We start from the raw sequence: 19,196 nt of genomic DNA, 5'->3' as shown, positions 1-19,196 counted from the left end.
GGGTGTTGGCCAGGGTGTTGTCCCGTTCATTTATTATACTTGGCAACTGGGGTGTTGGCACATGTGGCTTGGGTCCATTCTTATATACTACTAAGAAACCAGGGTATTGGCACAAGTGGCTCTGGCCCATTCCCATATTATTCTCAGCAACCGGGGAGTTGGCACATGTGGCTTGGGTCCATTCCCAGAGAATACTGAACAACCAAGGTGTTGGTATAAGCAGGCTCAGGTTCAATCCCATATTATACTCAGCAACCGGGGTGTTTGCACAAGCAGTTCAGTCCTGTTCCTATATTATACTTGGCAACCAGGGTGTTGGCACAAGCAGTTCGGTCCCGTTCCTATATTATACTCAGCAACCGGGGTGTTGGCACATTGTTGGCAATAAGATTTCGGCTCTTGCTCATCAATATTCATAAATGCAAACATATCGCCTCTGATTGGCTAACAGCACTGATGCAACGAGAAACGTTTTAAAATAAAGACATTTTTACACTAATAACTTTTTCTTTGCAACATGTGTAATAATGCCGTGCTAAGTGCAGTTCAGCCACTGACCTAGTCTTAGAGTCTCTGTAAAAAACGGCAAATTCACCGGAGATCCTATTTACACCTATAGTTAGTTAAATAGGATCCACAGAGGTTGATAGTCGAGGTCCAGAAAGTAAAAGCTTTTTACTTTTAACAAGTGTAAACAGAACTGTTCTTAAAGTGCACACCTATTTATCTCACTTGTACTTGGCTGGTGGTGTTTTTCCTCCATAGACAAATTCTAACCATTTGTATCTTAGCTCTGAATCACTGGGAAAAGCATATTCTGTAACACTGATGTGTTATTCGCACAAATAACAGGAATGAACTGCATGCTGTTCCTAGCGCTGGTATTTAGCTCCTATCTGATGAGATGGCGTCGATGCCCGGCTTCAGCTCTCTGTCTGTGGGCTGTCGCAAGCCGAGGTGGGCGGGGCCATGAATACTAATTCACAAGTTGACGTAGATTTTTTTGAATATTTTCTTATACTAGCTGCTGCAGACAATGAGGAAGAGGTTGAGGAAGGGTTTTATCATGTGCAGCATCATAAACAACTCCTATAGAGGGACCTGCTGTATTTCACAAACAACAAGAACAAATGGATTTTAGCATAAATTAGACCTTCTTCTGTTTACTGGATAAAAAAAAACTACTCATACTGGATTAATTAGCATGATATCTTAATAAATTCCATGTTTTGCTTCATTGTCAGCTTTGTACAGCGTTTTCTGCAGCTATTGGGTTGATATATGTATGATACATGTTTAAAGCTCCGCTTGTTTAAAGACTCTAACATTTGTTTCTCCCCAGTGAATTCCGGATTACACCCGGCTGACAGTGAGCGGAGCGTCTGCTTCTGTCTGCAGAAACATGTTTGGCTCATTAGTCTCAGCAGATATTCCTGTAAACACGCCGCTCTCGGTTCTCTTTATTCTGTCAGAAAGCGTTGAGCCTCACGTCCGACTCTGCAGCGGAGTGTAAAAGCGGCGCGGTGAGCGGTGTGACTGCGGTGTTTACCGGAGGTGCGGAGGTGAAGTGTGAAGGCCGGTTGCTGGCTGAGCTCCTGTCTGCCTCTGACAGATCTCAATGTGACCTCCCTCCACCTGACTGAGGCTGAGCGCTAAACACAGCATTAGAGCCTCAATTATATACCAGCACCAGAACCGACAGGAGAGGAGCAGACTCCTTTATTACTGTGTAGAGAGACGAACTGAGAGAGAGAGAGATAAGATAGAGCAGTCAATTTCCCATTTTCCTACCCATAATAAAGCGTTTCATCCAGATACATTTGACCCTGGATATATTATCTGGCTTTTTAATCCATCTAGGGCTGGGTGATAAAACTCTTTTTATTTTTATTATATGTGATATTTTAGCAATCTTTATGTGAGCAGTCAACGTTGCTATTGTAACGACAGGAAAAGTACACCTTGCGCAGCTTAAAAAAGCACAGAAGGCATGTACTATTCTCTTAATCAATCATAGGTGTGTTTTGGCGGGTTGCTATTTTAACAGCGCAGCTCTTCTGTGTTTCTCAGCAGAGGAAACTGATCTGCTCATTCCCACTGTAAAGGTGCGCCAGAAGGTCATTTACAGGAACAGCAATGATTTTATGAAATTTTATAAAGTATTCTGTTTATTATTGATGTAAAAGTTGGGTTTGTGCACTGCTGCGTATCCTTGTGTGCGCAATAATGGAGGTGGATGTGCATGCGCTGAGTGCACACGGAATACCTGGTTAGCCAAGAGAGCGATGAACATCTGACTGTTGACTGTTGTCAGGGTTTTAATCAGTCAGTGGCACAACTGTGTTTTTGCCGCAAAGATTGCAATACACCACAAGTTTATCTCTTTAACTGAACACACCTCATTTCCAAACCACCATACCTATCAGAATAGAAATATTCCTAATACTCTGTTGCAATTTTAACTAAGCAAATGCAAGGTGTGAAAATAGAATGTTGCCAGGGTGTAAGATAGCAATGAGCATTGTAACGTGCCTTGCACATGGTGTAAGAGGCCCTTTTTGTAAGGGCCCTTTATCACAGTATTCTTCAAGTGATGCTCAGTTACAATAAAGTGATGCACAAGCTATTGTTTCTTTTACTACAGAATAGTAAGCAGCCCCCTTCAACTTTACATGCAGCTTTTATATTAAACATGGTGCATGGGTCACTGAATGGTCTAGCGGTGTAAAGTGCTGCCACTATGATTAGAAGTTTGCTTGTTCGAATCCCAGTCATGCAGCGTGCCATCAGCTGCCAGAGCCTCGAGAGAGCACAACTGGCCTTGCTCTCTCTGGGTGGGTACAGTAGATGGCGCTCTTTCCCCTCATCACTCCTATGGTGATGAGGATCAGCACAAGGCTGCATCTGTGAGCTGATGTATCAGAACAGAGTCACTACGCTTTTCTCCGAGCGTTAGCGCTGTGATGCTACTCTGCAATGCTACATCAGCAGCAGATAGAAATTTGGTGCAAAAATTGGTGCATATTCATTTTGTTGCAGTAGTGTATTCTTATTATTATTATATATTATTATTATATAAGTGTATCGTTATCATGAAATATCATGATATTATCTTAGGGCCATTGGAGTGAGCAGCTGTCCCAATACTTTTTGTCACTTTTACACAGTGTAAATTTGGTGAAGCAGCCTTTCCAACCTTAAAGTGAAACCGGTCTCCTGCTCTTTGGACGTAACCTCACACTGCTGTGTCGCTAACACACACACACACACACACACACACACCAGACAGATGTGGGTAACTCCATCGTGCCACTCTGATGCCAAACTGTAAATAGATATTAAGTCCTTCTCCACATCTGTGATTAACATCATGACACACCACCTAAAACACACACTCTCACACACACACACACACTATTAAAACAGCACCACTTTTTCCCCCAACCTCAACACATTAACACACTCCACATTATCCTGAACACATTACCAAACTCTAATTTATTTCCTTGGCTTATAATTACCCATCATTACCTGCACCATTTCAACCCACTCTGCTCAAGTTAATGCAGGTGCACTGAACCGATAGCAGAGGGATAATGAGGGTCCTGGCAACTATAGAATCCCACTAATGCAAAATAACACAAAGCCGAACAACTCAGCACTGTGGAAGACGTTAATGAACAACATGGACCAGTGCATAAATCTGAAGGTAAATATATTTTATAGTATTTTATAGAGCTGGGCTGGGCGATATGGTGATATGGAGGCGATATGGAGGTTTTTAACAGACAGAATGTCTTTAAAAGAGCTACTAAACCCTAAACCACATTTTTTTCCTATTAATAGCTGAAATTAACGTGTTTTTTTGAAGTAATGAAACAAACCAGTCTTGCTTAAATTTTATTAACATTTCCTAATCTTTAAAAAACGCTTTTAATAATTTAATAATAATTTACGTTTCTGCAGCGCCCTCTCAGGTTCAACTATGCTATAGGCGTGGATGATATTTTAGTGTATTTTAGTATGCAAACACATCACAATATGCAAATCAGTCAATCAATAATACCGCCCCCTGCTGACAAAGTCTGCGTCTCACCGCTATCAGAGGCGACTCTAAACCCATACATCACCCAAATTTGAGCTGGAAGTCAGCTCAAATCAGGGGGTTTAGTGCTACTTTAAGCTGACAAAAATTCATCTGCAGTTTAAAAAAAAGTGCTATTCAAATACTAAACAGGGTTTCTTCTATATTTAACATATTTTGTAGTGGTGGCTCTACAGGAAGTGAAGATGTAATGTAATGCTCAACATGTGCGTGTATGTTTATGGATAAAGTCCCGCCCTTAAAAAAAAAAGAGCCAATCAGCTTGCTTGTTGTACTGAAAGAAGAGGACAGTCATAGTAGGGATAGAGCGGAAGCTTCCACCATGATATGGAGATCTGCGCAAGTGCAGCAGCCAGAACAAGCTGAAAATTCATGGGTTTTTTTGTGCATTACTGAGAAAAAGGCTACAAACTAAAATGCTTTAATCAGATTTTATCAGTAATTTGAAACTAATGTTGTTAAAATTGTCATTTGAACCATTTTTATTTTTATTATTATTATTATTATTTTAGTGTTTCTCCATTCAAACAGATAGGAGGCTGGTCTTTATGAGTCAAAATAACTACCCAGGTTTAGAGACTTCTCTGGTAAGAAATTGTAATTGTGTAATTGAACAGAGCATGTGACAAAGTGGTTTTAATGACAGTTAATGTAAAAATAAATTGCTGCATTTTTGAGTATTATTTTTATAATTTTGTAACCATTTATAAATGTTGTCGAAATGGAAAGATAACAATAAAATCCAACAGATTTACCAGACCACTCTGTTTTTAGAATGAAATGTTATTTTTTAAAACAGTTAATTACAATATTTTGTGTCAATCCACCACAAGAATACTACTGCTTTTAATTTAAAGGAAATAAATATTAGCAACTGCTGCTTTAACACAGGTGTTGACCCACTTAATACTCATAAAAGCATAAAATAAAAGCATATTGTGCATCAAAATAACTAAGAAATGACACGATTTTTTTGTGGATGGTAGATCGTCCCTGAAATGATTGCGATACGCAATATTTTTGTAATTTTAAGACTAGTGCTGGACGATATGGGCAAAATTTATGTCACGATATATTCCTTAAATTTCGGTCGATACGATATAAATTCGATATTGATATAAATACTTTGAAGGCCTCAGAAAACTGCTAAGAAGCCCTGCAATCCCTGCAGCACTGCGAATTTAAATTATTATATAACTGTGTATTTGCACTTTTTGTATTGCTGGCATCAGATACCCTCATTTTATGCACATCTATCTATCTATCTATCTATCTATCTATCTATCTAACGGAAATCTGTACCTACTACTGTCTGAAAATTTAATTTAAGACATTGAAACCTCCTTTCACAAAAACTTTAATACTTTAGAAATAAAAGTAGTCAAAATAAATCAATGCTCAATATTATTTGCATATAGCAAAATAATAACATGACATCCCTGTCAAACATAAGCCTATATAACTATTACCAATAAAAATAACTTTAAATTACAACAGAGGCAGAACTTCTTATTCTTTGTGAACAAATTTAACAGATTAAAACAAAAGTGTTTCAACTAGGATATAGAATACAATAAGCCTTTTTCCCGTCAAATAAACAAACCTACAGGCTTTATCAACTATGAATAACTTAGTTACAACATAAGCTATAAAAGTGCTTCAGTCAGTATAAGAAAAATATTGTATGTAGTGGAGTTGCTTGAAGCTTGAAGTTGTGGAACAGATTAGATGTATTAACATTACCGCTGCTGGTCGGCTGCACTCTCCGGCACAATTTGCAGCAAAGCGGCAAGGGAGCGGACCCGCGGCCGGCCTCGAGGACCCGCGAGCGGACCCGCGGCCGGCCTCGAGGATCCGGGGCCGACCGAATCGAGTCTACCATAGCCTTGGATCCGCTCGTCCCGGCTCCGTTTGGCTCCAGCGCGAGACATATGTGCTGCGTAGCGAAGCGGACCCGAGCCTAGCCATTTTAACCTAGCCTTGCCTAGCCTAGCCTATTTGGCTACGTGCCTGTGTGGTTACGTCATCACGCACTGACGTAGCCCAGCTACGGGGGCTGAATGTGTTGAGCTCTGGGGCGAGCTGACGCCAGTAAAAAACGCCTGTCCGTGATTCTAATACATATCGATATACCACAAAACTGATATCACCGTTATTGAAACATTTCTTATCGCGATAAATACCGATATCGAATTATTGTCCAGGCCTATTTAAGACTATTAAATGTCACTAACATAATGATAACAGAACAGCATAAAAAAGCAATTATACACTTCTTAAAGACAACGAATATTGAATTAATCATTTATTATGATTAGTTTGGAAATTATATACTTTTTTCTTCACCTACTTTAGTCCGCACTGTGTGTATATTATGGAGTTACAGGTATTGAAGCATGACTGGCTAAAATACTGTTCACTGTTTTATATGTGAACAAACATACAAATAAACACAATGGACGATTACATCACGATTATCAAAAATTATTGAGGTCATGTTCATTTATTGTACGATAAATCGATATCGCAATTATTGTGACAGGCCTAACCACAACACAATCAAATATTATTATATTGCCCATCTCTTGTGTTTTATATAGCACATCATTTTCATTACTCTTAATGGGAGCAATAAAGCTACACATGCATGAAATATTGAGGGAAGGGATGAAACCAGATCAAACACACACACACACACACACACACACACACAAAATACAAGACATATACAATAAACTTACATATGTCTCTTTTTAAAGCCAAAAGTGTGAAATCCTCAAAGGCGTAAAAGAGAAAGCGGTAGAGTGATATAGAGAGACAGAGAGTGAGAGAGAGGGAGCTCTCTTCTCAAGCACTTTAAACATCTACACTGACCCCACCAATGTAATCTGACGCTTCCTGAAAATGTGTGTGTGTGTGTGTGTGTGTGTGTGTGAGAGAGAGAGAGAGTTGGAGATGAGGTGGGGTTGTGTTCATTCAACACCCAAACCTCACTATAGCTCTTGGGGTGTGGGGCAATTTTGTAAGGTAATGCCAGATTACCTTTACTCTTTACTACAAATAAAAGGTCATATTTTAATATTTGGTTGGACCGCCTTTAATTGCAGCACGCATTCACTGTGGCATTGTTTCAATAAGCTTCTGCAGTGTCACAAGATTTATTTAAATCCAGTGTTGCTGGATTAATTTTTCACCAAGATCTTGCAGCAGCATTGATGATGGTAGAGTCTGACCACTGCACAAAGCAGCTCTTCTCCATCCAGCACATCCCAAAGATTCTCAATGAGGTTAAGGTCTGGACTCTGTGGTGAACTCTCTCTCTCAATCCATGTGTGAAAATGATGATCTCATGCTCCCTGAACCCTGAACTCTTTCACAATTCCAGACCCATCAATCCTGACACTGTCATCTTGGAATATGGTCGTGCTAGTGCTGGGCGATTATGGCCTAAAAAAAAAATCTTCAACCAAAAATAAAAAATCAGATTTTCGATTATAATAAATTTTTTCCACCCTTACTAAAAATCAAACTACAGATTAGGGGTGGGCAATATTATATCGTATACAATATATCGTGACACAGAAATATCACGATATTAAAAATTCATATCGTGATAACAGGGCTGTTCTGTCTTAAAAGTAGTCTATTATTTACTGTGAAGCTTTAGGTGTATTTATTGTAGAATTGTTTTAGTTTGCAGTTTATATGCATGCACTAAATATTCTGAAATATTTTTTGCTGCATTATATTATTTTATGCTATATTATTTATTTTGCCACATTATGATTATTCTGTTATACTATTATACTATATTCCTGAAATGAATGAATTATTTTAGTTTTCCTATATCGCCAAGTATATCGTTATCGCAAAAATACCCTGAAATATCGTGATATTATTTTAGAGCCATATCGCCCACCCCTACTACAGATGACAAAGAAATTGTTCAAAACTAGGTTAACCTATAAAAAAAATTCAGAGGCTTTGGGTTAAATCGACTCACTGAGTGAATCAATGATTTAAAACAATGTACAACAAGCCCATGCGTATATATATATATATTACGCGCCTACCTCATGTACACACACCGCGGACAAACTCACACACTGACGGACATATATATGGAAATAACGCACTAAACGAGTCACAGAAGAAAGTTTGAAGAAGAGATTGTTATAGTTTTCCACAATTAATCAAGAATTCTAACCGGAGAGCAATGATGCTGAAGTTTTAAGAAGTGGTAGGATTTATTTTTAACTAAATATATGCTTTATCCCACCGGGTGTTTGTGTGGAAAGTGCTGGAACAGTGCTCGAACTCGGAACGAAAATGAGCGGAATGAAAACATGCGTGCGTCAGTCTGTGGGAGGCGCCGGTAACCAGGGTAAGACGAATAAACACTTCAGAAATGAGTAGCGTTTTCGGATATTCAAGATTAAAAAGATAAAATGTCTGTACGTAAAATCACGATTACTATTATTTTAAAAATCGCATTAAAACTGTAATTCGAGGGGCGCCGAGTGGTCCAGCGGTCTAAAGCGCTGCCACTATGAGCGGGAGGTCGCAGGTTCGAACCCCCACTCATGCAGCTTTACCATCAGCTGCCAGCGCTCAGAGGGAGCAAAATTGGCCCTGCTCCCTCTGGGGTGGGTAGATGGCGCTCTCTCCCCATCACACTTAAGGTGGCGCTGGGCGGCACGAGGCGTCTGTGAGCGGATGAATCGGAACCTAGCCGCTGTGCTTTCCTCCGAGCGCGCTGTGATGCTGCTCAGGAAATGATTCATCCGCAGCAGCTTGAAAAAAGGGGTGACTGACTTCACACGTGTCGGAGGAGGCGTGTGCTCGTCCGCATCCTCCAAGGGTCACGGATGTCACCGGTGATGGGGACACACAATGGGGTGGGACAATTGGATAGCCAAATTGGGAGAAAATGGGGAAAAATCTGAAAAAAAAAAAAAAAAAATGTAATTCGAATTAATTAAATTAATCATGAAAATCGCCCAGCACTAGCCTGTGCCATCAGGAACGAAAAAATCCATTGATGGAATAATCTGGTCTATATTCAGTATATTCAGGGAGTCAGCTGATCTCATTCTTTCAGCACATACTGTTGCTGAACCTAAACCTGCAGACCAACTGCAGCATCAACCAACCAACCCCACATCATTTACTTACTTACATCCAGGTGAAGACTTTTTGTCTCTTTATTTTTGGCCAGGCAGTGTAATAAAATATGTAGAGAAACAGATACAGGACTACATATAATTCTTATAGAACTACAAAATATCCTATATGATCAGTGAAGCTAAAAAGAGCTGAAAGGGTAATTCCTGATCTGTGTATCTGTGAGCGTCTCTATAGAGAGAAAATATCAGAGCAGCCTCTTGACATTTCTCTTTTCTTCTGCGAGATCCACTCCAGTTGACATAAGCCATGAAGGACAAGGAGGAAACAATCGCAGGGTTTATATCATAAGAGGAGTGCGCCGAGGCCTGCGGGCAGCCTGAGGGCACTGGCAGCGTCAATGAAGGTGTGAGGGTGTGAAGGACACCGGCGGCTGGAGAAACTGTGTCAAATACATGAAATTCTGATTCTACTGAACTGGAAAAACGATGAGGCCTGGGGTGGGGGACACTGAGAACCGTGCCTGAATAAAAAAGACGCTTACTCTAAAAATACTGACACTTATGACACTGTTCTGTGGTTCAGTCGTGCCTCAGATTTCTGCAATTACGGCCTTTATTAATAGAAATATAAAGACAGTTTAGCAGACAAGGGGAATAATCCACATTCACGGTTCATTATCCACATTCAGAAAAACAACCATACCATTGTCATTAGTGATATACCAAAATTATGGGACAGCATGCAGTATGTGTACTGATTATAAATTTACCTTGGGAGATGGCTTAGAAAGGCCCACACCTGTGTAAGTTGTGGGGTGTTATCTTGTGAGTGAGGTTGGACAGTGGTCAGCTTGCTCATGGCAAGGTGATGTAAATTATGGGAGCCGAAGTTAGATTCACTCTTGGCGTGCACCAATAAGATTATTTTTTGTAGGGGAGATATCGTCTCAGAAATTATTGCGATTAACGATATTATTGTCATTTTAAGACCATTTAATGCCACTGATTTAATGATAAATATAGTAGCATAAAAAGACAATTATACCCTTTTAAAGAAAACTAATATTAATTAAGGGCATCTCAAAAAATCAAAAGAATATCATTGAAAAGTTACTTCCTTTCAGAATTGCAGTTTAAATCTTGAAACTTATATATTTTATAGATGTATTACAGACAGAGTGATGTACTTTAAGCGTTTATTTCTTTTATTGTTGATTAATAATTATGGTTTACAGCCAGTGAAAACCAAAAAATCAGTGTCTCAGAAAATTTTAATTTTATATAAGATCAATTGGTACTTTTGGCAGTGTGGGCAGTGTGCCAAGTCCTGCTAGAAAATGAAATCTGAGCATGAAAGCGTGAAGTCATCTGCTGGTGTTGATCCACTGTGTTTTATTATCAAGTCTAAAGTCAGTGCAGTTTTGTTTTCCCACAAAATCTTACAGCACTTCATGCTTCCCTCTGCTACTGACAACTTTTATGAAGATGCGGATTTCATTTTCCAGCAGGACTTGGCAAACTGCCCAGTTATTAAAGCACTGATTATTCATTTAGCATGACTGGCTAAAATACTGTTCACTGTTATAAATGTGAATTAAACATACAAACAAACATACTAGACCATATCACCATTATCACATATTATTGAGGGTGGTAATGATCATGAACGGCAGAACTGTCTAGAATTGTCCATATGAACAAATAAGCTATCTTTGCAGCTAAGATGATTTATAGCAGCAGTCACTATTATTATGCCTTTTAAATTATTCCTGTTGGGAGGGGGTATATTTTACTGGCATGACCATCAGGATTTAATTCAGCAATTTATTCATATTAACATGTATGTTAATATGAATCAAGAAGTTCTAGTTTGTGCAATTACACATTCTCACCAGAGAGGTCTCCAAATCCCCAAACTCGCAGACAGTCACTTTAAATAGTTTGACAATCATTCTTTTCATTCTCATTTAATCATTTTCACCAGTTTTATTAACTAAAAAAACTGTTATGAAGTCTATCTAGAATTTAAATGTATTTATGAGGGCTTGCTCTGACACTGTGCATCAGTAGGCCAGTGAAATATAAAAACTGTAATTGGTGAAATAAGCTGAGAAATAAATTCACTATAATACTTGACTGAGCTCTGAGTGACAGCTCAGCTTGAAATGCTACATCCCCCCCCCCCCAAATACTTCAACACGGTTTAAAATGCAGATGCACGACTTCTGCTCTCATTTATCTCCCTCTTCCTCCCTCTCTCTCTCTCTCTCTCTTCCCCCTCTTCTCCTATCCCTCTATCCCCCTCGCCCCCCTCCCGCTCTGTCACTGATAGCCAAAGGCTCCCCTGGCAAAACCAGCCAAGATGAACAGTCACCCCATTGACCCACAGACAGACACATGCATAAGTGTGTGTGTGTGTGTGTGTGTGTTACAAGCTACAAAAAAAACCCCTGGGAAGCTGCAGAAACGTGATCACTAGATGTCTTTTTTCCATTTTCTTGTATTCATGACTTGAAGAATAATAAAAATAATTAACAATATTACTGTGTCTTATCCGTTTTCTAACACCTTCATTTTCTTCCTTTTATTGTTGCATTTAAGCACTTTTTAGGCAGGAAGAAAAAACAGTGTACAAAATTATGCAAAAACAAATTAACTAAAAATTAAAAAAGCAAATAATTATTGTAAAAAAATAATTAGTATACTGTAATTGTATATTGAAGTTAGGCCTGTCACAATAATTGCAACATCGATTTATCGTACAATAAATGAACCATGATCTTGATCATTTTTAATAATGATGATATAGTCTATTGTGTTTATTTGTATGTTCGTTTACATATATAACAGTATTTTAGCCAGTCATGCTTCAACAACTGTGACTCCATTCACACAGTGGGGACTAAAGCTAAAGTAGGTGAAGAAGTAAGTATATAATTCCCGAACTAATTATAATAAATGATTAATTCAAATTTTAATAAATTATATTTAAAAGTGTATAATTGTTTCTTTTTATACTATTCTGTTATATTTATGTCAGTGGCATTTCATAGTCTTAAAATTACAAAAATATTGTGTATCGCAATAATTTTTGGGACAATATATCATCCACAAAAAAAATCTTATCATAACAGGACTAATTGCAGTATATTGTTTAAAAAAAAGAGGGGGTGGTTTTTAACAAACTTACAGCCTACAGCTGGTAAATAGCAATTAAAATAAACTGAGTTTTGGAAATAAAGCAGCGCTGGAACAGATGGTGTTACTGCTGTTACTCTCCACTGCAGCACATACACACTTTCATCATAATAACTAGAAAAAGACACAGATTAAACACAGAGAACTCTGTAACTATTAAAAGTAGAAGTCTTTTCTTCAGAGAATGTCCAGCCATCTGTTTGTGACCTCAAGCTAAAACAGCTTGGGTTCTGCAGCAGGACAATGACCCAGCAAGTTCACCTCTGAATGGCTGATAAAAAAACAAAGTGAAGCTTTTGGAGTGGCCTAGTCAAAGTCTTGACCTGAATCCTGATGACCTGATAAATGGTGTTTATTTGTGCTGTCTTTGACTAATATTAAAATTAGTTTGATGATTTAAATAATTTAAAAGGGAAAAACATGCAAAAAATAGGAACTCATCAAGGGGCAAGACTAAAGACTTTTTACACCACTGTACATACACACACACACATATACACACACACACACACACACACACATATTATGTCTCCCACTGGTAAACTGTGCACAGATAATTGGCTGTCTATGTGATATAAGGAAACCTGTATCCATTGTAGGCACTCAGGCGGTTGACAGGGATCAGCAGGGGCTCTGTGATCAGCCTATAGCCACACAGTTATATATTAGCACAGCACAGTGTGATCCACTGTGGAGTGTGACTCATTCTTATTACAAATAGGGCTAAACACAATATACAGCTCTGGAAAAAAATAAGAGACCACTTCAGTTTCTGAATCAGTTTCTCTGATTCTGCTATTTATAGATTTATGTTTGAGTAAAATGAACATTGTTCATTTAGTAAAGAAGAAAAAAACTCAAATTTCAAACCTCAAATAATGCAAAGAAAACAAGTTCATATTCATAAAGCTTTAAGAGTTCAAAAATCATAATTTGGTGGAATAAACCTGGTTTTTAATAACAGTGTTCATGCATCTTGGCATCATGTTCTCCTCCACCAGTCTTACACACTGCTTTTGGATAACTTTATGCTGCTTTACTCCTGGTGCAAACATTCAAGCAGTTCAGTTTGGTTTGACGGCTTGTGATCATCCATCTTCCTCTTGATTATATTCCAGAGGTTTTCAATTTTGTAAAATTAAAGATATATAAAATACTTTTATTTGTTTTTTGCTGCTTGGTGCAAAAGAAAAAATGTTCTCATTTCTCATGATATGTTGTATCATGTCTATCATTTATTTTACTTCAATCATGGATACAGAATGCATTGTTAACAATATTGTGTCATGTTGTATTGTTGACTTATGGCAACTTTTTCCAATATCGTACAGCCCTACTCATAACCATTCTTAAAATTTCGTGATTTGTTCCACATCAGCCCCTCTGTCGGTCTGTTCTGACCCTTATTGTCATCCAGTCGTGCATTAGTGACCCCTGGGTGCCCAAAACTGTCTCGACCCGGTTTGTGGGTCGTCCCTCTTTGGAACAGTTTTGATAGGTTCTCACCACATCTAATAAGAAGCTCTGCCCTTTCAGAGAGATACAAAGAAGATCTTAAACGGTCGAGCGAGCATCACACTGAACACTCTCTCTCTTTGGCTCTCTCTCTCATAACGATGATAATGGTCTTAGCTCTAAAAAGCTTTTGGGAAACTGTGATTGTAGACCTTGCAATGAATTACATACCATATACAGGGGTTGGACAATGAAACTGAAACACCGGTCATCATTTTAGTGTGGGAGGTTTCATCACAGCTAAATTGGAGCCCATCAATCAATCAATTGCACATTGCACCAGTAACAGCAGAGTGTGAAGGTTCAATTATCAGGGTAAGAGCACAGTTCTGCTCTAAATATTGCAATGCACACAACATTATGGGTGACATACCAGAGTTCAAAAGAGGACAAATTGTTGGTGCACATCTTGCTGGAGCATCTGTGACCAAGACAGCAAGTCTTTGTGATGCATCAAGAGCCACGGTATCCAGGGTAATGCCAGCATACCACCAAGAAGGACCAAACACATCCAACAGGATTAACTGTGGATGCTGTAAGAGGAAGCTGTCTGAAAGGGATGTTCGGGTGCTAACCCGGATTGTATCCAAAAAAATTAAAACCACGGCTGATCAAATCACGCAGAATTCAATGTGCACCTCAACTCTCCTGTTTCCACCAGAACTGTCCGTCACCACAATACATTATTGTGCTCTAAAACCAGGTGTTTCAGTTTCATTGTCCATCCAAAACACACTAGCATGCCAAAAGTCATGGGAATTTGAATGTCCCATGAAAGCTAAACACTGTGTGTTCAATTCTAGCTTAATGTTGCCAGTTATGATCCTTACTCTTCTTTATCATGATTAATTTAAATACAGCTGTACCATGACATCTGGCACATCATCAGTGTACATCCCTGACCTTTCCCTGAGCTCTCGTACCATTGTTGCAAGATAATTGCATAAACTTGATTTAACTACACTAACATGACACGCCATGCCATAAATCATGGGATAGCAATTGCTACCTCAGGGGTTGATTGGGTAACCCCACACATGTATACATTGTGAGGTGCTATCTAGAGAGTATTTAAAAATATGTAGAGAAATATGCTATAGAAGTAGTGAGTAGTGCAGTGAGTGGGTGGTAATGATTGTGACTGGTGGCGTCTGGCAAGAACTGTCCAAGTAACCCACCCCCACCACCCTCTCTTAAAAAAAAATACTGTAAAATGACATTGAGGCGAGTTCCCAGGATGAAATATGAGAAACAATATAAACACTTCAAATCAGATGCAAAAAATATTATGCTCAGTGCACATACATGTTACCTTCATTTTATTCATCTTTTTAGCAGAGAAGATAAAATTAGCACACAATTTTACGTATTTTTATTAAAAATATCTTCCACAGATGCATTCTCTCAGTCTAATTCTAATCTATTCTATATATTTTAATTCTGTTAATGATCTACTTTCTTCGATTTGAATAATTTAGCTTATTAGAGACAAACTGTTTATTAGAGACAAAATGTTTAAAGCTTTCACTGCTTTCACTTTTAGAAGCCCTTAAGCTTCCTAAAAATGGGCTAGTGATGCCCCAGTGCTGCACTCAAAATTAACCCTAGGCCATGCTAAATGAATGTCCAATCTAACGAAACAATGAAATAGCAGGAGTGAGGTTTGCCTTACTTACTATTAATTTTTGTATATTTTTGTAGATAATTTTTTTAAATAAAAAGTCAAATGTAACCATAAAGTCACTGTTGGTGCATTTATCAGATCATATTTATCATAATTGACTTTATTATCTCATGCATAGAAGTGGGTCTAAACAGAGGCTGACATATGAATATATGGGTGTACGGATTAGTCAAAATGAGGACTTGAATTGGTGTAGAATTGTTGGATCTGTCTCTAAAATTAGTCATTTTTGTAGCTTGCATTTAAAAGTAGGTGTTTAATAACCTTTAAAAAACCACAGTGTGTCATTTTGTAAGTAAAATTAGGTATTTAACAACCTTTTAAAAACACACCACAATGTTTCTAAAACTGAGTCATTTTGTAGATAAAATTAGGTGTTTAATAATATTTTTTAAAAACACACCACAATGCAAGAAAGGGCATGTAATTATTCTTTATTATTATTGTTAAATAATTATTATAAATGTTTCTGAGGCTGGGAACTTCGATGAACTTATCCTATGTAACAGAGGCAATTCTTGCCCTTCCTTTCCTGGAGCAATCCTGATGAGTGCCAGTTTCATCGCGTCCCTGGACATGATACTATTTCCTGTCCCATGACATTTGGCATGGTCCTAATGTTTTGGCTCATCTGTGTATAGGAGTGTAATGGCACTAATTCCAATGGTTGCTTAGCTACCTAATGGAGTTTACCACATAGAGCTACTGTTCTACCTCTACAGCCAGCACACCTGACTCCTCGTGCCCGTGCACAGTCAGCACGCGCAGGCAGGTGAGTGCGCTCGAGGCGCAGGTAAAAATGAAAGAATAAAAAAATGAAAGACAGCCCTTAACCTACCGTGTCGGCGCCGCCTCCGCTGTTGTTGTTCACTCGACCCCGTGTCGCGCGCTCCCGCTTCCCCCGGCTCCTCTTGGCTCGCGCACTGGACCGTGCCCGTGCCGTCCGCGCGCTGCGCGAGCTGCACGCCGTCGTCCATCGTTCGCTTGTTCTTGCTGTCGTGTTTGATATTTCAGCACATTAAACGGGTCTAATTACGCCATAACACGACGGGTCACGATACGCGATACGCGAGCCATGACGACCGATCGGTTACCTACCTCACAGCGCTCAGGTGAGAGGGTGAGAGCGCGAGAGAGCGAATGCAGCCTGTGCGAGGCAGCGCGTGCTGAGCGCCTCGCGCGGAAAGAACGGAATACAGGCTGCACGGAGCGCGAGAAGCGATGACGAAGTTCTCCCTAAACGGACCGTACCAAGTGCTGAACAGAGAGGGGGAGGGCAGTACCAAATACATTATCAATCATCAATCATAGGTATGTGTTTGAGTAAAATGAACATTGTTGTTTTATTCTATAAACTACAGACAACATTTCTCCCAATTTTTTCCAAATAAAAATATTGTCATTGAGAGCATTTATTTACAGTAAAAGAGAAATAGCTGAAAAAAGAAAAAAGATGCAGAGCTTTCAGACCTCAAATAATGCAAAGGAAACAAGTTCATATTCGTAAAGTTTTAAGAGTTTAGAATTATTTATAAATATTTGGTGGAATAACCCTGGTTTGTTTTTATTCACAGTTTTCATGCATCTTGGCATCATGTTCTCCTCCACCATCTTACACACTGCTTTTGGATAACTTTATGCTACTCACTCCTGTGGAGCAAAAATTCAAGCACTTCAGTTTGGTTTGATGGCTTGTGATCATCCATCTTCCTCTTGATTATATTCTAGAGGTTTTCAATTTAGTAAAATCATAGAAACTCATCCTTTTTAAGCAATCTCTTATTTTTTTCCAGAAGAGACCACTTTAAAATAATTAGTCTCTCTGATTTAACTATTTATAGGTTTATGTTTAAGTGAAAATGAACATTGTTGTTTTATTCTATAACAGACAACATTTCTCCTTAATAAAAATATTGTCTTACATTTTAAAAAGAGCCTCGTTACTCCTATTTAATCTCAGCTTGTTTTAATTCCGGCTTCTCATCATTTAATAAAATCCCTATCCAGATAAATCTCTCCATCCAGATAGAGTGAATCTGATTGTGTTTGGCTGTGTAGAAGTATAAACATATACCATTTAGACACCCTGTTGGTTAATACTGTGATCCATCACACCTGCACACGACCCCCCCAAACCAACCACACTCCAGCAAAATAAACCTTTATTACTCCCACAGCAGGGAAATTCACACTGTTAAATAATAAAAAGTCAAGATTGTATTTACAAATAATTGCACAGGGGTAATGAAAAAAAAACTTCAAATTATGTTACATTTAAAAAATATCTGTTTTCTGTACCGTTAAGTGTGTAGCATTTAAGTGTGTGTGTGTGCGTATGTAGCATAACATAACATTAAACCAACATAAAATAAATCAATATACAGAAATAAATCAATTCTCTATTCAATGCATTAGAGATGGAAAAATAAATATTGATTAAACTGGGTCAACATTGATACTCTACAATTTAGCATGTTTGGTTTATTTTATAATAAATTGTTAGCTTTAGGCTAACTGAAGGTTAGCTTAGGTTAATTGAATGTGCTAGTTTTGTGATATACTATGGTTATTATTAACATTTTAAAGGCATTAAAAGAGTCAAGGCAACGTAATATTTTCCTCACACACACACACACACACACACACCTGCACGTTACAGCAGTAATTAACTGAGCTTATAGCGAACATGAGGAGGAAACCCTCAGAGAGCCGAGAGCTGATAACAGTGCTGAGTCTTTATCAGACTGAGGGTTTGAACTGAAAAAGATCATTTCTAGCGCAGCAGCAGGCTGCTCGCTGCTCATACACAGCAGGTGTGAGGGAATGTTATTTTTAGGGGCTTCAGCCTTGAACTCTGCATTTTTAGAGCTTAAGCTGAATGCTGTAGAGAAGCTATGGCTGCATTTTTTAACCCTGGAAAAAAAGACAGACCATGTTCAAGTGATTTAAGTGCATTTATGTATCCAAAATATTAATCGTTTATTTATTTATAACCATTTTACAATCTTTAAAGCAGCAATCCTTGAGATTTTATTTATTTTTTAAATTAAAAGCAGTAGTATTCCTGAGTTGAAAAATGTGACAAAATTTCAGTAATTCAGTTAAAAATGTGAAACTTACTTTTTAAAAATAGCCTCGTTTTCATTCCGGCTTCTCATCGTTCAATAAAACCCCTATCCAGATAAATCTCTCCATCCAGATAGAGTGAATCTGATTGTGATTGGATGTAGAGAAGTATAAACATATACCATTCCGACACCCTATTGGTTTATACTGTGATCCATCACACCTGCTCCAGCAAAATAATCCTTTATTATGATTTATGTAGCCACAATATTAATAATTTATTTATTCATAACCATTTTACTATCTTTAAAGCAGGAATCCCTGAGATTGTATTTTTTATATTAAAAGCAGTAGTATTCCTGTGTTGGAAGTTTTTTTTTTAAAAAATCAGTAATTCAGTTCAAAATGTGAAACTCATATATTATATATATTTATTTTGAGTGATCTATTTTAAGCGTTTATTTCTTTTATAGTTGATGATTATGGCTTACAGCCAATGAAA

At 38.2% G+C, this 19,196-nt stretch overlaps 2 protein-coding genes and 1 long non-coding RNA gene across 3 annotated transcripts in view; 1 reads left to right on the top strand and 2 right to left on the bottom strand.

The window, feature by feature from the left end:
- Positions 1 to 14,448, top strand: part of bcar3 (BCAR3 adaptor protein, NSP family member) — a 476,193-nt gene extending 461,745 nt beyond the window's left edge. Inside the window, exon 15 of the transcript XR_007441434.1 lies at positions 14,246 to 14,448. The gene's annotated coding sequence lies outside the window, so the exon portion shown is untranslated. The remainder of the gene's footprint in view (positions 1 to 14,245) is intronic.
- Positions 1 to 16,830, bottom strand: part of kazna (kazrin, periplakin interacting protein a) — a 64,776-nt gene extending 47,946 nt beyond the window's left edge. Inside the window, exon 1 of the mRNA XM_049486074.1 lies at positions 16,467 to 16,830. Coding sequence (XP_049342031.1) covers positions 16,467 to 16,605 — 139 coding nt within the window. The 5' untranslated portion in view covers positions 16,606 to 16,830. The remainder of the gene's footprint in view (positions 1 to 16,466) is intronic.
- LOC125806157 (uncharacterized) overlaps positions 1 to 19,196 on the bottom strand; it is a 437,736-nt gene that overhangs the window by 96,705 nt on the left and 321,835 nt on the right. The window lies entirely within an intron of this gene.

The sequence above is a fragment of the Astyanax mexicanus genome, chromosome 12 (assembly GCF_023375975.1).
Source record: "Astyanax mexicanus isolate ESR-SI-001 chromosome 12, AstMex3_surface, whole genome shotgun sequence".
In the NCBI taxonomy this organism is placed as follows: Eukaryota; Metazoa; Chordata; class Actinopteri; order Characiformes; family Acestrorhamphidae; genus Astyanax; species Astyanax mexicanus.
Note: the sequence above shows the minus strand (reverse complement) of the source record. Positions and strands in the feature narration are given on the sequence as shown.